The 14,923-nt window shown below is 42.1% G+C and overlaps 1 protein-coding gene across 4 annotated transcripts in view; it reads left to right on the top strand.

Moving 5' to 3' along the window:
• Ano4 (anoctamin 4) overlaps positions 1-14,923 on the top strand; it is a 397,594-nt gene that overhangs the window by 19,870 nt on the left and 362,801 nt on the right. For all 4 annotated transcript variants that reach the window (XM_052753067.1, XM_052753065.1, XM_052753066.1 and 1 more), the window contains exon 3: positions 5,908-6,159. In XM_052753067.1, coding sequence (XP_052609027.1) covers positions 5,908-6,159 — 252 coding nt within the window. The remainder of the gene's footprint in view (positions 1-5,907; positions 6,160-14,923) is intronic.

Raw genomic sequence — 14,923 nt, 5'->3', positions numbered from 1 at the left:
AGCAGGGGCCTGCCGCTGGTGTGACATCCCTGGCGCTGGTGTGACATCCGGGCTGCTTGCCTTTGATGCCAGCTGTTCTTCCCGTTGACTCTTCCCCCAGAATACTTTGACCTCATTGCTACTTTTAAATTTAGAGTGCCCCACTTACATTTGGTCATAATTATGTGATTCTTCTTATAGCTCATTTGTATCAATGAAATGCATTGAAATATTTGCTAGTGAACTCCATTTTCTGGAGCAAATGTTAGGAAAACGTTCAGCCCTGTGAACAGGGTCTTTTCAACATTAAAAATGTTAAAAATTAGCTATGATTTTGTATATGAACTGGTAAAACCTGAAATTTTAGAGAGTCCAGAGTTTTTTAGAATCTTCCAAAATTACTTTTGAAGGAAGAAAATATACATATAGTTATGTTGAATACAGTTATGGTAAATTTGACATTTTGTGTTTTAGGTAGATATTTAGAGTTTACAATGTGATATTTGATATATGCAAGATGTACAATATATAATATGCATATAATCAGATGATTATTAGGAAAGTTAACATAGCTATTGACTCCTGGTTTCCTTTAATTTTGTGTATGGTGTGTGCTTCTAACATCTGCTCTTCTAGCAAATTTGCAGTATATAATACAATGTCATTAACTCTAGCCCTTATGTGGTAGATTTACTTATCGTTAATGACTAAAATGTGGTGTTCTTTGACCTACATCTCCCCATTCCTTCCTCCTATTGCCCTGAACTACACTTTACTCCCGGTTTCTGAGTAGTCAGAATCATTTGACTTTTCCTTCCTCAAAGATTGCATAGATAAGTGAGGTCGTGCAGTCTTTTCCTATCTGTGCCTGCCTTGTTTCACTTAGCAAAATGTCCTTCTTGCTTATTACAAGTGGCAGAGTCTCTTTGTTAAACGTTCAACAATGGCCCATTGTTTATAAGTTTTCCCATTCTTAAATTAAGGGACACTTGTAGAGCCTTGAACACATTTTCACAGTGTGCTCTGTTCTTGGTAATGACTCTAGGACTTGGGAAGGTGGAAGAAAAAGGAAAGAGACTTGTATGTGTATGTTTTCAGGACTGACCCTTTGGTCCTGAATAAGCGATTGGTGTGCACGTCCTTGGGGAAGGCCATTTCTCCTGTTCTCAGTGTGTTCCTTAGTTGACTGCACCTCTTTGTCGAGGACTGAGGCCTTGTGAGCCTTCTCCCCTTACACACTAGTATGTATATTGGTGTCGTCCTGCTCAGGTCAGGCTTAGGAAGCCATACTGCTGAGACTTTATGGTTGTAGCTTCTGACATTCTTAAGAGACACAGTCCCACAGCATACATGCGAGTAACATGGACAGAGCAGGTTGTATTTATATATTTAGGAATACACACACACACACACACACACACACACACACACACACACACACATTTAACAACAGTTAAAGGAAAAGAGGCTGTGAATTTGAAAGAGAGCAAAGCGAGGGAGTACATGGCTGGTTTAGAGCAGTGGTTCTCAACCTGTGGGTCATGACTCCTTTGGGGGTTAAATGATTCTTTCACAGGGTTCACCCAAGACCGTCCAAAAACACAGATATTTATATTACGACTCATAACAGTAGCAAAATTACAGTTATAAAGTAGGAAAGAAAATAATTGTGTGAGTTGGGGATTTAGCTCAGTGGTAGAGTGCTTGCCTAGCAAGCACAAGGCCCTGGGTTTGGTCCTCAGCTCTGGAAAATAATTGTGTGGTTGGGGATCACCACAACATGAGGAACTATATTAAAGGGTTGCAGTGTTAGGAAGGTTGAGAACCAGTAGTTTAGAGGGAAGAAAGGGAAAGGGAAAGTGACATAATTATATTATGTCAAACAAAAGTTTAAAAAATTGTTTAAAGAAAGAGACTCAAGCAGGTTTCTGAATGAAGTAACAAGGCAAGGATTCTTTGGCATGAAAAGAAGGCATTTTATTTTCAAGTTTTAACAATAAGAAGGGTTATAATAAAACATCAATTTAAATGGAGTACTCTGGAACCTTATTTCCATAGCCTGGACTATTGTAGGAGTTAGAGGAGATTCAAAAGTATTGAATCAGAAGTTTAGTCTGAGAAACCTGACTGGGCTCAGTCCTGGGAACAGCACTCAGGCACTCTGGTTCTACCACAGTTCAGAACACTAGGAGTTTGAGTTCTTGTTGATGAGTTCCAGGGGCTTCCTCATCCTTCTGGAAGATTGGCTCACATTCCCTGCATTCCAAGTGGTACCTTCTATGAAGATGACCAACTGAGGAGGATCAGAATAGCCCAGCTGGCATGTGTTTAGTCCCTTCTTTTCCTCAAGTATTCTGGTAACGAGATTCCTCTATGAAAAATAGTCCAGAGGGGAATAAATAATGTAAGGCTGACTTTTCAGGGCACAGCTCCTATTTCTGGCTCCCAGAATTGCTCTTGACCACTTTCTTAGCAATAGAGCATGACTTAATGCTGAAGCACACCTGTGTTGTCTTCAGTGTGTCTGGCCTTAAACCATGACGTTTGTGTAGTCTTGCCCTTGGGGGAAGGTATAACTCACTTTAGCCTCGTCTGTCTTTTCATCTGTCTATGGGACGAACAGTGCAAGCCAGGCAGGGATCTTGTGAGGTTGACATGAGGTCGTGCTGAGAGTTCCCTTGGTGCTGTGCCCAGAAGTACTAGGAATATTGTCATTTTTTTATTCCTCGGCTTCCGTGGCGACTTCTGTGTGGATGACGCCTGGGTTTATGACACTTGTCTCGTCTCTCTTTGCCATCATTTCTGTTTTTCAGGCTTCCTACCAGACATGTCCATATGTTTCTACTAAAGCTCAAGTTCCTGGTGTCTGAAGACATCAGGTTTTACTCAATCCTGGCAACGCCCAACCCTTCTGACTACCTCCATTACCAGTCTCTCTGCCATAGTCTTCTCCGACATCTTGTCAGTGAGAGGTAGCCTGTTAATTACTGTTCTGTTGCTGGGATGAAACACCATGACCAAGGCACCTTATAGAAGGAAGTGTTTAATTGGGCTCATGGCCCTAGAGCAGTGCTCCTCAACCTTCCTGATGCTGTGACTCTTTAATACAGCTCCTCATGTTGTGCTGACCCCCAACCATAAAATTATTTTCATTACTCCTTCATAACTGTAATTTTGGTACTGTCATGAATCATAATGTGAAAATGTTTGACAGGCAGGATATCTGATAGGCGACCCCCAAAGAGGTCATGACCCACAGGTTGAGAACTGCTTTTCTAAAGAGATAAGGGTTCATCATGGCAAAGGGGGTTGGTAGAAGGAGCAGGACACTGAGAGCTCACATTCTCAACCGCAAGCATTCAGCAGCAAAAATGAACTGGAAGTGGAGAAAGACTATACGCTCTCAAAGCCCGTTCCCCAGTGACGTACTTCCTCCAGCAAGGCTCCACCTTCCAAAAGTTCCACAACCTCCTCAAATAGTGTCACCAGCCGGGGAACAGATATTCAAATATCTGAGCCTAGGGGGGACATTTTCATTTAAGCCACCACAGACAGAGTTAGTGGGTGGCTGCAGGCTCCTTTTCCTCGTGTCCTGTGGCCGTGTCTCTGCGCTGCTTTTTCAGATGCCGGTGCTTTAATTTGGTCCTTTGGTGGCCTTCACATGGCCTTTGTTCCACAGTCTTTCACATGGTCTCCCTGCCGCCCCGTGTTGGGGGATTAAGTGAACAGAGAGTGTCAGCCCTGAATCAAGTGGCTAGGGATTTGGAGGAGGGAAATGAGAAAAAAAGCCGAAGAAAGAGTGGAAAGGAATTTTGAAGATAACTCAAGCTCCGTCTGTTTCAAGGGAGCCTCAGCTCAGTGGAGGAATAAGGCTTGTCTGTGAAGTGTGGATAGGGACAGGGTGATGTGAGTCTATGTCTGAGTGGTGTCTAGCATGGTGTAGGATGGAACGAATATACATTCAGTCCCTGCAGCCTCCCTTCCTACCCTTTTTATCTTGCTGGGTCTCTCAATCTGTCCTTCCCACACCAGGACTTCCTTCCTACACACTTCTGGTCCCTGCACACTGGTACCTTTGACTATGCATCACTTTTCCAGGGTGATACAGTGCAGAGAAGCCAGTAGCTTCCTGGAAGAGGTGATGCAGAGGAAGTGATGGTTCTGATGTCTTCACTAACACTAATATAATCAAAACAGTTCCCACTTCGCAGACCTTTAAGCGCCTTGCTTTGCCTTCCGAAAGTCCAGCCTTTGTATCTTGGCATGTCTTGGGTTTTCTTCAGACTGCATACACATTACCCTCCCACGGTCTGTACCTAAGTTTCATATGCAAACGTCTGCAGAGGCCAGACATGCCCAGCAGATGAGTGACGAAAGCTGGGGTGAGGCGCTAGGGAGTGTGGGGACTGTGGCAGATGGATATCAGTCTCCTCCACTTCCAGGAGGTGGAGCTCCCATTGCTCTAGCCAACAGCTGCCATGTGGGGCTATGGTGCAGCATTGTTTAATATTCATGAGAAGATCAAGAGGTTTTTTTTTTTTTTTTTTTCCTGAGAAGTCAAAAAGCAGCTTTTGGGTGAGAGTGTTTTAGATGTAGATTTTTATTCACTTCAGATTTTATTTCAAATTACCAAAAAGGTTGGTATACTGGGTGGTTTTGTGTGTCAACTTGACACAAATTATACAGTCATCAGAGGAAGGAGCCTCAGTTGAGGAAATGCCTCCTTGAGATTCAGCTGGAAGGCCTTTTCTCAATTAGTGATCAGTGGGGGAGGACCCAGCCCATGGTGGGTGGTGCCATCCCTGGGCTGCTGGTCCTGGGTTCTATAAGAAGATGGGCTGAGCAAGTCAGGAGAAGCAAGCCAGTATGCAGCTCCCCTCCATGGCCTCTGCATCAGCTTCTGCCTCTAGGATCCTGCCTTGTTTGGGTTCCTGTCCTGACTTCCTTCAGCGATGAACAGCAATGCTGAAGTGTGAGCCTAATAAACCCTTTCCTCCCCAGCTTGCTTTGTGGTCATGGTGTTTTGTGACATCAATAGAAACCCCAACTAAGACAGGTAGAATAAAGAAAATATTTCCACACAACAGATTTCTCCAACTGGCTTCTAGATGCCAGCTTTGTCTAGAAGGCTGTGTTCCCGCTCCTTCTCCACGGCCTCACTTCCCCAACATGGAGGGCTCTCGCCCTGAACTCCTGAGGGGAGATTCCCATTCTACTCCTGATGTTTCTTTTGTCCTCTTTGTATTGTGGGCAGTTACAGTTTGGGACTCAGGCACCTCTGGGCTTGCTTTCTACCTTTGGCACATGTGGGCTGGCTTGATCTAGGGAAAGCTGATCGCTCTTTTCATCACCCACAAAGCTGAAATAGTTAACAGTGCCCTTGACGGTTGCTGTATGGGTTAGAGATTGGCGATGTGAAGTGTCTAGCATATAGTTGGCTTTCAATTGATTTTTAAAAATTTATGACCACAGGAGCCAAAGAAACGTCTCAGCAGTTAAGAGCGTTTGCTGCTCCTCCTGAGGACACATGTTGTGTGGTTTACAACTGCCTGTAATTCCAATTGCTTGGAATTGGACATGATCATTGGGCCTTTATGGGCAACTGTGGCACACACACACACACAGACACACAGACACACAGACACACAGACACACACACACACACCAAAAATCCTTCATGTCTACAAATCTTATCTGCTTCGTTAGGGTAGCTAGAAGGCAAAGACTGGGCATGTAAAACACAGTATGTATTAATGTGATAAGATGAACACAGTTCATCAATTGTGACAACACCTACTTATTGTGAGCATGCATCATTTCAAATGGTATTTGATTTGACTCACAGCTTAAGAATTTTGAGAAATACTAAAAACAACAGTGTGTAAGGTTTTGATTGTGGTCACTGACCTACTCTGTCTTTTTCAACAGGCTATGATGTTGCTGGGCCTGTTGCAATTGGACTCACCCACTGGAAAAATCCCTATGTACAAGGCAGACCCACCCTTCCATCAGATCTGCCCCTCTTCCTCTCCAAAGATGCGGGCATCCCTGTGTACCACCAATCCTTCGCTCGCAAAGCTGACCTGGCCACACCCTTGTCTTGTCCAGCCTCGCTGTCCATCACCCCAGTGCCTTCTTACAGCAGCAGCAGCCAAGAAACCCTGAGTCAAGACACATCAGGTAGGAGTGTTGGCCTCTTCGGAGGTTCGGGTCTTGGCATAGCTAAGGTTCTTTTATGCATTTCTCTGCTGAACAGACCACTCCTATACTTCTGCAGGTGTGATGCTCTGGACTCATACGATATCTCCATGTTACCTGTGTTTAATCATTTAGCTGTACTAGAAGGGAGGTTGTGCTTAGAGATGTGGGACTGAAGTGTTATTCCGTTTGGTAAAATCCCTTCCAGGAATCAACTTCAAAACAGGAGTCTAAGAAGAGTGTGCAAGTTTTTGCTGTTTGATTTCTTTTTGAGTAACTTAGAGCCAGGTCTCTTTGCCCCACCAAATTGATCGGTGTCTGGGGTCTTGAAAACCACTTCCCGGAGGTGAAATCTGGCCAGCCAGCTTCTTGTTTTTGAACAGCCAAAAATTAGGAACAATTGTTTGTTTTTACCTATAAAGTCCCACCAACACGGCTGCCTAAACAAGTGATGAACAAGGACAGTTGACATGATAAAGCTGACGGGGAGAAGACCATGAGGTCACAGCCCTAGACAAAGAACTCCAGGCAATTAAGGACGCCGAGAGCAGGAAAAAGAGTCTTCCCCAGGGAAGAGCACACCTCCTGGTTATCCGATACCAAATGGTCAGTCCCGAAAACATACATACAAGTAACATTATACAGACTGAGCAGGGTTATACTTAGTGACATACATAAATATATATATATATATATATTATAGATTCATATGTATGTATACACATATACATATTTACATGTGACAACAATTAATGAAAAAAGAAGCCATGAATTTGAAAGAGCATGGAGAGGTATATGAGAGGGTTTGGAAGGAGGAAAGGGAAAGGTGAAATGTGATTATATTATAATCTAAAAAATAGAAGAAAAAGTAGTTTTTTTTACATTTTAAGTTGTTGGAAAAAGTTAATAATAATATTTTATGATTTATAAAATTATACAAAGTTTCAATTTTAGTTTCTTACATCATGTCTTATTTGTATACCACCATACTTTTATTTATGCATAATCTATAGTGATTTTTGCATAGCAATGAAGAATCAAGTAACTGTAACAGATTTTATATCCCATAATGCCTAAAATATATACTGTCTGGTCCCTTTTCAGAAACTGTTTGCTGACCACTGATCCGTGTGATCTTAGGAAGTCATTAAACAACCAAGCCAAAAAAAATTATGACCTGTCACATTTGACGTCAGCTGCAGGAAGCTTGTCCTGTGCAAGGATGGCATGCTCACGTCCTCATTTCGGAAGTCTGAGGTGGAGGTTTAATTGATGTAAAAATCTGTGCCGCTGTGTTTTCTTCCATAGCCACAGCACTTAGAGATAAGGTTTAACTACCCAAACACAATGCTGATAAGCCCCTGTTCAGGAAATAAATCTTTGCCTGATGGGAGTCCTTGGCAAGCAACAGTTCACAGATGCTGCCACCTAGAGACAAGATGCTGATGTTGCAGAAGCTCCCGGTGATCAAAGGCAATCACCAGATGCCAAGAATCATCACTGCACTTCTTAAAACTGAGGATCCCTAGGCCCCTACCCCAGGGGCTGTGTGCACAGTTCAGGATGATCCTCAGCAATCTGTGTTCTACAGACTGCCTCTCCTGGGGTTTTGATTGCTCACCTTCCTCACATACTGTAAGACCTTTTTCCCCAAAGTCTTTGATGAAATTGCTCAGTTGAAATCTAAAGAGAGTTAGGGATCACTTGCGTGGACTTAGCCTTCTTTCTGTTTTCCTGTTACTTTGGCTGTAGAGAAATCTGTGTGGTAAGCTAAAAAAAAAATCTCTAGGAGTTTGATTTTTTTTTAAATTAATGTGTGTGTGTGTGTGTGTGTGTGTGTGTGTGTGTGTGTGTGTGTGTTTATACATACCTGAGTGCATGTGTTGTGTGCTAGCAAGTGCCTGTGGAGGCCAGAAGGGGTATAAAATCCCCCAGAAATGGAGTTAGAAGACAGTTGTTGGCCACAGTATGGATGTTGAGAATTGAACTTGGGTCCTCTGAAAGAGCAGCCTGTTCTCTTAACTGCTGAGCTATCCCTCCAGCCCCAGGGGTTTGAGCTTACTGTGAAGAAAAATGACCATGCTTGCTCTCGTTCAATAATATTTGAAGAAATCCTGTGCCTTCTGTGGCCTCAGTAAGGAAGGTTATGGCATTTTTTTCTGCAGAGGAGTGTGAAACAGGAGCCGCCAGTCGAACATTTTACATCCCGCAGAGCAGGGTATGCAGAAGCAATCTGACTTTGGAGAGAGGTTTCTATTTTTAACTTACTGGTTTTCAAAAACAAAATAAATAATTCTCTTCATTTCAGGGCTTTCCTCAACAATGGTATTGAATTTCTCCATGTAACTGATAAGTTTTTTATATCCCGATAAGCCTCAGACCGAATTAGGAAGGCCCCAGTTTAGTGGGTAAAGCATTCCCGGGTGATTCTCCCGCACCCCAGAGAGGAGCCGGAGATGTGAGATGGGAAAACCACGAGTCTGTTTTCTGGGATGCAGCTTATACACCATGTGGGAGTGGTCTTGAGCCTCTCTGGAGGAGGAGCTGTGTTTGGTGGCTTTGAAGGGGCGGGTTTGGGGAAAGAGGTGGGGGAGGGGAGTTGAGGTGGATCTTCCACCAGACTCCTTCCAAACATTCCAGACTCTTTGGGTGTAGGGATGCCAGGGTGCCAGGGGCTGAGGTGGAGCTCCCACCCAAACAGTAACCATTGGTTACTATTTTCTTATCATTATTACTGCTGCTGCTATTTGTAACTTTGCAGAGTACACCTGAACATTAAAGATACACTGTACAAGCATGTAATATCAACTTTTAGAAAATTATAGATGTTGGAGTAGCTTCTATAAATTTCAAGATTATGCTTGTGTTGTAGGCCTATTACATTTATTTTCTTACGGCAATGTATTGATTTCAGTGTGTAAAATATCTATGAAAGTTTTGCTTCCTTATTTATTTCTTTTAAAATACATTTAATTTATTTGTAGCTTTTGTTATTTATTTTTTCCCTTCTGTTTCTAACTAGAAGAAAATTCTGGGAGGGGAGGGGTCAGTGTAGCCATACTAGAATGTCTTGGAAATTCCAGAACTTGCTAGGTGTCCCTTTAATGAATCTGTTTTTTTCACTCCATAAACTTCGTCACTGATACAGAAGAGCTGATGAGGTCTGCATTTATGTAACTAGACAATTACTGATTATTGGGATTTTCATATGTCTATGAACCTCCATAATCACATTTAAAAATCATTTTTCACATTTTATAAATACCATCATTCTACAGTTCTAGGGTGAATTAACAAAACACTAGATGAATGGAAGGTCTTGAGCCCTCCATTTATTTTTTTACTGCTTTTTAAAGTATGTAACATTTTCTATTCTTTGAGAATGTCATACAGTGTATTCTGATCATATTTACTCCCCAACTCCTCTCAGATCTGCCTCTACCTCCCAACTTCATGTTCCCCCTCCCCACTTTTTAAAATAACCCACGGAGTCTAATTTGTGCTGTCAGTATACTCCTGGGTATGGAGCCACCTCCTGGAGCTCAAAGAAAACTGACTTTTCCTTCTCCAGGAGCAACCAGCTGTCTATAGCTCCACTGTGAGGGATGGGGGCTCATGAATCCCTTCCCTTTCCAGGTTCTTCTTATTCTTTTACTGACCTGTCCAACAGGTCATTCTACTCTATCATCTTTCTCTTCGTGTGTAACTGACCTGTGCAATAGGTTCTTGCTCATTAGACTTAGCCCGACTTGCCAGTGTGTGTAGTGAACAAACTGTGAAACCTTGAACATACTGCTCCTTTCTCATGGCAAATAATGTTTTTGTCAGTAAATAAATCACAGCAGGCTGAGTTGAAAAACAGTCTCTAGTGCTGGCTTTCTCTATCCATTCATCATCTATCCACGCATCCATGCATCCATCTATCCATCCATCCATCCATCCATGCGTCCATCCATCCATCCATCCATCCATCCATCCATCCATCCACCCACCCATCCATTTATCCATCCATCCATCCATCCATCCATCCATCCATCCATCCACCTATCCATCCATCCAATGTGTATAAAGTTCTCTCTTCTGTGCTCTGTGATATGATCTTTGGATAGGAAATTAAAAAAGACATCATAACTCTCTCAAGAAGATCAATGCTTAGTGGAGAAAATGGATGAGAAGTGAGTATTCTAATTTAGTGTGATAAATGTTAAACTAGAAGTGTGCTGGCTAGTTTTATTTATGTCAGCTTGACACAAGGTAGAGTCATCTCAGAGAAGGGAACCTCAATTGAGAAACTGCATTCATAAGATTGGTCTGTAGGCAAGCCTGTAGGGCGTTTTCTTAATTAGTGCTGGATGTGGGAGGGCCCAGTCCATTGTGGGCGGTGCCATCCTGGGCTGGTGGTCCCGGGCTCTAGAAGAAATCAGGCTGAACCAGCCATGAGGAGCAAGCCAGTAAGAAGAACCTTTTCATAAGCTCCTGCCTCCAGGATCTTGCCCTGCTTGAGTTCCTGCCCTGACTGCCTTCAATGATGAACTGTGATATGAAAGAGGAAGTAAAATAAATCCTTTACTCCCCCCAAGCTTTTTTTTTTTCTCATGGTGTTTCATCACAGCGATAGAAGCCCTACAATAGAAGGCAATACGATTTCAGAGTGAGGAGTCACATGCATGCACAAACATAGTTCATTCAGTAATTAATTTAGTATTAAAAATACCAATACAGGTTAAGTATTGCTTTTCAAAAGTTGTTGGGACCCAAAGTGTTTCAAATTTTAGAATTTTAAAAATAATTTTGAAATGTTTTCATATACATAATAATACATCTTGATTGTGGAACCCAAGTCTGAATTCTGAGTTCATTTAAATTTTGGATGTGTTATACACATAGCCTGAGATAATTTTATACAATGTTTTTAGTATTCTTGTGATTTAACCGTGACCTATTACTTGAGGGTCAGATATGAAATTTGCTACTTGACACAATGTTGGTACTCAAAAGGTGATGGAATTTGGAACATTTCAGGCTCTTTAGATCAAGGATCCTTAACCTGTAGATTTATAATATTATAAAATGTATCATTAAAATATTGGTAAGACTATATTAGAGATGTATATTTCTTCAACAGAAAAAGATGAAATTGAGAGAGTTTGAGAAATTTCCTATCTCAGATACTCTGTATGTGTTTTATCCCTGAATTTTGATGGTCAGGTTTGATAACTTATCTCCCCACCTCCCAGCTTCCATTTTTGGTCACTCCCATACAGCTCACTGATATTCATCCACTCCCTTCCTTTACACTCAGTTCCAGATGCATGCCCTCATCTAGCAATCCATGCCTGATTTATCTGACAAATGAGGATGTTTAGTTATAGCTACCTACTGGACTTTTCAATTTGTTCTTAGATATTTTAAAGTTATATACCCTGGATGGAACTTTCTTTTGGTAGCCCTAAAAGTTGAATTTCTCATTCCATTTAATGGCGGCATAGTCCATTTGTTTTAGTTTGGACTGCGACAGCAGAAATACCATAGATTAGATGGCTTACATCACAAATAGTTATTTTTTTTTTATCTTAAAAAAATGTAAGGCTAGGAAGCTCAAGATCAGGGCACTGGAAGAATTAGTCTCTGTGGAGAGGCTCTTCCTGGCATTTGCACAATCATCTCATGGTTAGTTCTCTGACTGTATTAAAAACTGTATTTATTTATTCACTTATTATTTAATGTGTATGGATGTTTGCCTGCATATGTAACTGTGTACCACGTGTGTGTCCAGTGCCTGCAGGGGCCAGAAGAGGGTGTTAGAACTCCTGGACCTGGAATTGCAGTAGCTACCATGTGGATTCTGGGAACTGAACCCAGGTCCTCTGCAAAGGCAGCAAGTGCTCTTAACCACTGGACCATCTCTCCAGCCTGGTGCTCTGACTTCTTACAAGGGTAATAATCCTTTTCAGGAGAGGTCTGCCTCAAAGAACTAGATGCCTCCAAAGACACTGTCTCCAAATATATCCTGTGGGGATTAGGATTCGAGCAGGTGAGATCTGGCAGGACATAGGCATAGAGTCTGTTGAACCATTCTGATTCCCAAGCCCCAGGCTTGGTGTCTGCATACTTAATCTGCTGACTTTCAGCCTCTGTAGCTAGGTAGGTAGACATATATTACAGCCACCTAGAAAGTATCTCTAATCAAGACCGTCTTCTCCATCCCTGCTGGTACCATCTCAGCTCAAGCTCTCATTTTCCTACTTAGTCCAATGGTGCTCTTCTTCCCAGCCTCTTTATACCTTCCCTTCTGGTTCCAGAGCATTGACTTTCTCACATTCCTTCTGTCCTCTCTCCTCCTTCCTCCATTCTCTTCCCCCTTCCTCTTCCTACTTCTCTGGTTTTCTTCTTTTTTCCTCCCCCTCCTGCTCCTCCCCCTCCTGCTCCTCCCCCTCCTGCTCCTTCCCCTGTAGTTGGAATTTTCTTTGGGCTGCCAGCCAGCTCCCAAATAAAGACACGGAAACTTATTTTAACATGAATGCTCAGTGTTAGCTTAGGCTTGTCCACTAGTTCTTTTAATTTAACCTGTTTCTTCTGTTCATCTACATTTTGCCTCAGGGCTTTTTAACTTTCTTTCATTCTGTATGTCCTACTTTTCTGCTTCCTGTGTCTGGCTGGCCCCTGGCATCTTCCTGGTGTCTCTTTGTCTTTCTTCCTTCTCTTGAGTATAAATTCCACTTCCTACTTACTCTCTCTGCCTGGAAGTCCCACCTATACCTTCTCCCTCACTATTGGCCATTCAACTTTTTATTAGACCAGTCAGGTGCCTTAGGCAGGCAAGGTAAAACAGCAATACATCTTTACATAATTAAACAAATGCAACACATCTTTACATAGTTAAACAATTATTCTGCAACATAAAAAATACAACACATCTTTACATAGTTAAACAAATGCAACGCATCTTTCATAGGTGTCTTTTGCAGACTGTGCCTTATAGTCTGAAGGATTTTTTCCCCAAATGTAGAGATATTTTCCCCCTAAAGATGAAAGTCACACCCTTGATCCCTATTCCCTTATACCAGTCCCCAGTTTACACTCTGAAATCATGTTATAAATCAGATATCTTTTGTTGATGAACTCTCTGCCTCTTTATGTGTAAGAATAAGTGAGAACTTGCTCCTCCTGTATGGCCCTTCTGCAGGCTCCTGTGTCTCACCCCTTTCCCTTCACTGGTCTCCTGCTAGAGTTAGGTTCTAGAAAGAGAACATTAATGAGTTACAGTATTCTTTATGGGATTCCTAAGTATGCTCCTTATTGGTGGAAAGTCCGGAAGATGTGAGATAGCAGCTCTTTATTTCATTTGCCTTGTGCATCTAATGTCTGGGCAGAGCTCTTGGATCTTGTCACGAGGTGGGAAATACCTTTCTTCCCTTGCTGGTTACCTATTGGGGCTTTCTAGTAGATATAGAAATGTGTGTGAATGCTTGATTCTTAACTTGTGTCTACTGGTGGTGATGTAAAATGAGTTTGTCTGGGGTATAGAGTGTCTTAAAACAAGTGCCCATTTAAAATCGTGAATTCAGTATCTTTCAAAAAATTGTGACCAGATACTTTCAGGATCAATGTCAAAGGAAGCATGGAGGAGCTAAATTTTCAGAGGTTGGATGCCATTAATAACGACCTTGCAATTTGAGTTACTGATATTGTACGGGATACAGAGAGTAATCTGACCTTATTAGAGATCTGTGTGATACAGGTTGGGGTCTGCCTGTACTTCAGAACTAAGAGAATTACTTCAAACATTCATTTGACAGGAGAGTTGCCTATGAGAAGCAAATCACTGAGTTTTGTTCAAGTTTCTTGTTTCTCTAAATTGGATTATTCTTCTCAGAATTCAAGGCCATGCCATTTAGTTTTCGAGTCTAGCATGATTTTGTCAGTTCCTTCTCCATGTATGGTAATTATTTTGTCCTAGAAGACTAAAATCAGTGGTGAATCCAGGAACAATTAATGGCACATGGGGACAAAGTCAATTAAACGATATGGTTACAAAGTTACTTGAGAATTATGATAAGAAACTGAAAAACTTGAATACAGACTGCCTTTGAATGATATACTTCAGAATTGAACATTAAGATGCTCCATTAGAGTTTTCCATTCACGCTGTCCATCACCTTAACTCTCACCACTCAAAGTGTGGTTCGTTGTTGATAACAGGGTCTGAGTTAGAGGCAGCCTTGGTAACCCTTGGGGACAGTGGTCTGTGGTACCAGAGTGAATGGATGTCATGAGTACTCTCCAGTGCCATAAAAACGGAAGCTCCTTTCTGCTGCAGTGATAACCACCACAACCAGAAACAACTCATCCATCACACCCCCAACCAAGCTGTAGGGAATGGGGGCTGTGGATGCAGCGTCTGAGACACCCAGTATCAGCTTATGGCTCATATAAATGCATTTGGACATTGATTCATCACTAAAATGACTGGGGCCTTTAAAACAAACCCGAAGCTCTGTGGTTTGAATGAGTAATTCTCAAACTTTATCACAGACCCAATAAACTGGAGAGTTTGTTGAACTGCAGATCCTCCTTCGGCTGGCCTGGGGAGTTGGTGGTACAGCCTATATTTCTAGCTTTTTCTCAAGTGATACCTGTGCTTCTGGTCTCAGGATGTGGAACTAATACAAGACATAGATTAAAAAATATTATGCCAAAGCATGTAGGGTAACCACACAGGAGGCAGGTATTGTGAAAGATCTGA

This window comes from Peromyscus californicus, unplaced genomic scaffold (genome assembly GCF_007827085.1).
Source record: "Peromyscus californicus insignis strain IS unplaced genomic scaffold, ASM782708v3 Scaffold_24__1_contigs__length_46423439, whole genome shotgun sequence".
Taxonomy (NCBI): domain Eukaryota; kingdom Metazoa; phylum Chordata; class Mammalia; order Rodentia; family Cricetidae; genus Peromyscus; species Peromyscus californicus.
Note: the sequence above shows the minus strand (reverse complement) of the source record. Positions and strands in the feature narration are given on the sequence as shown.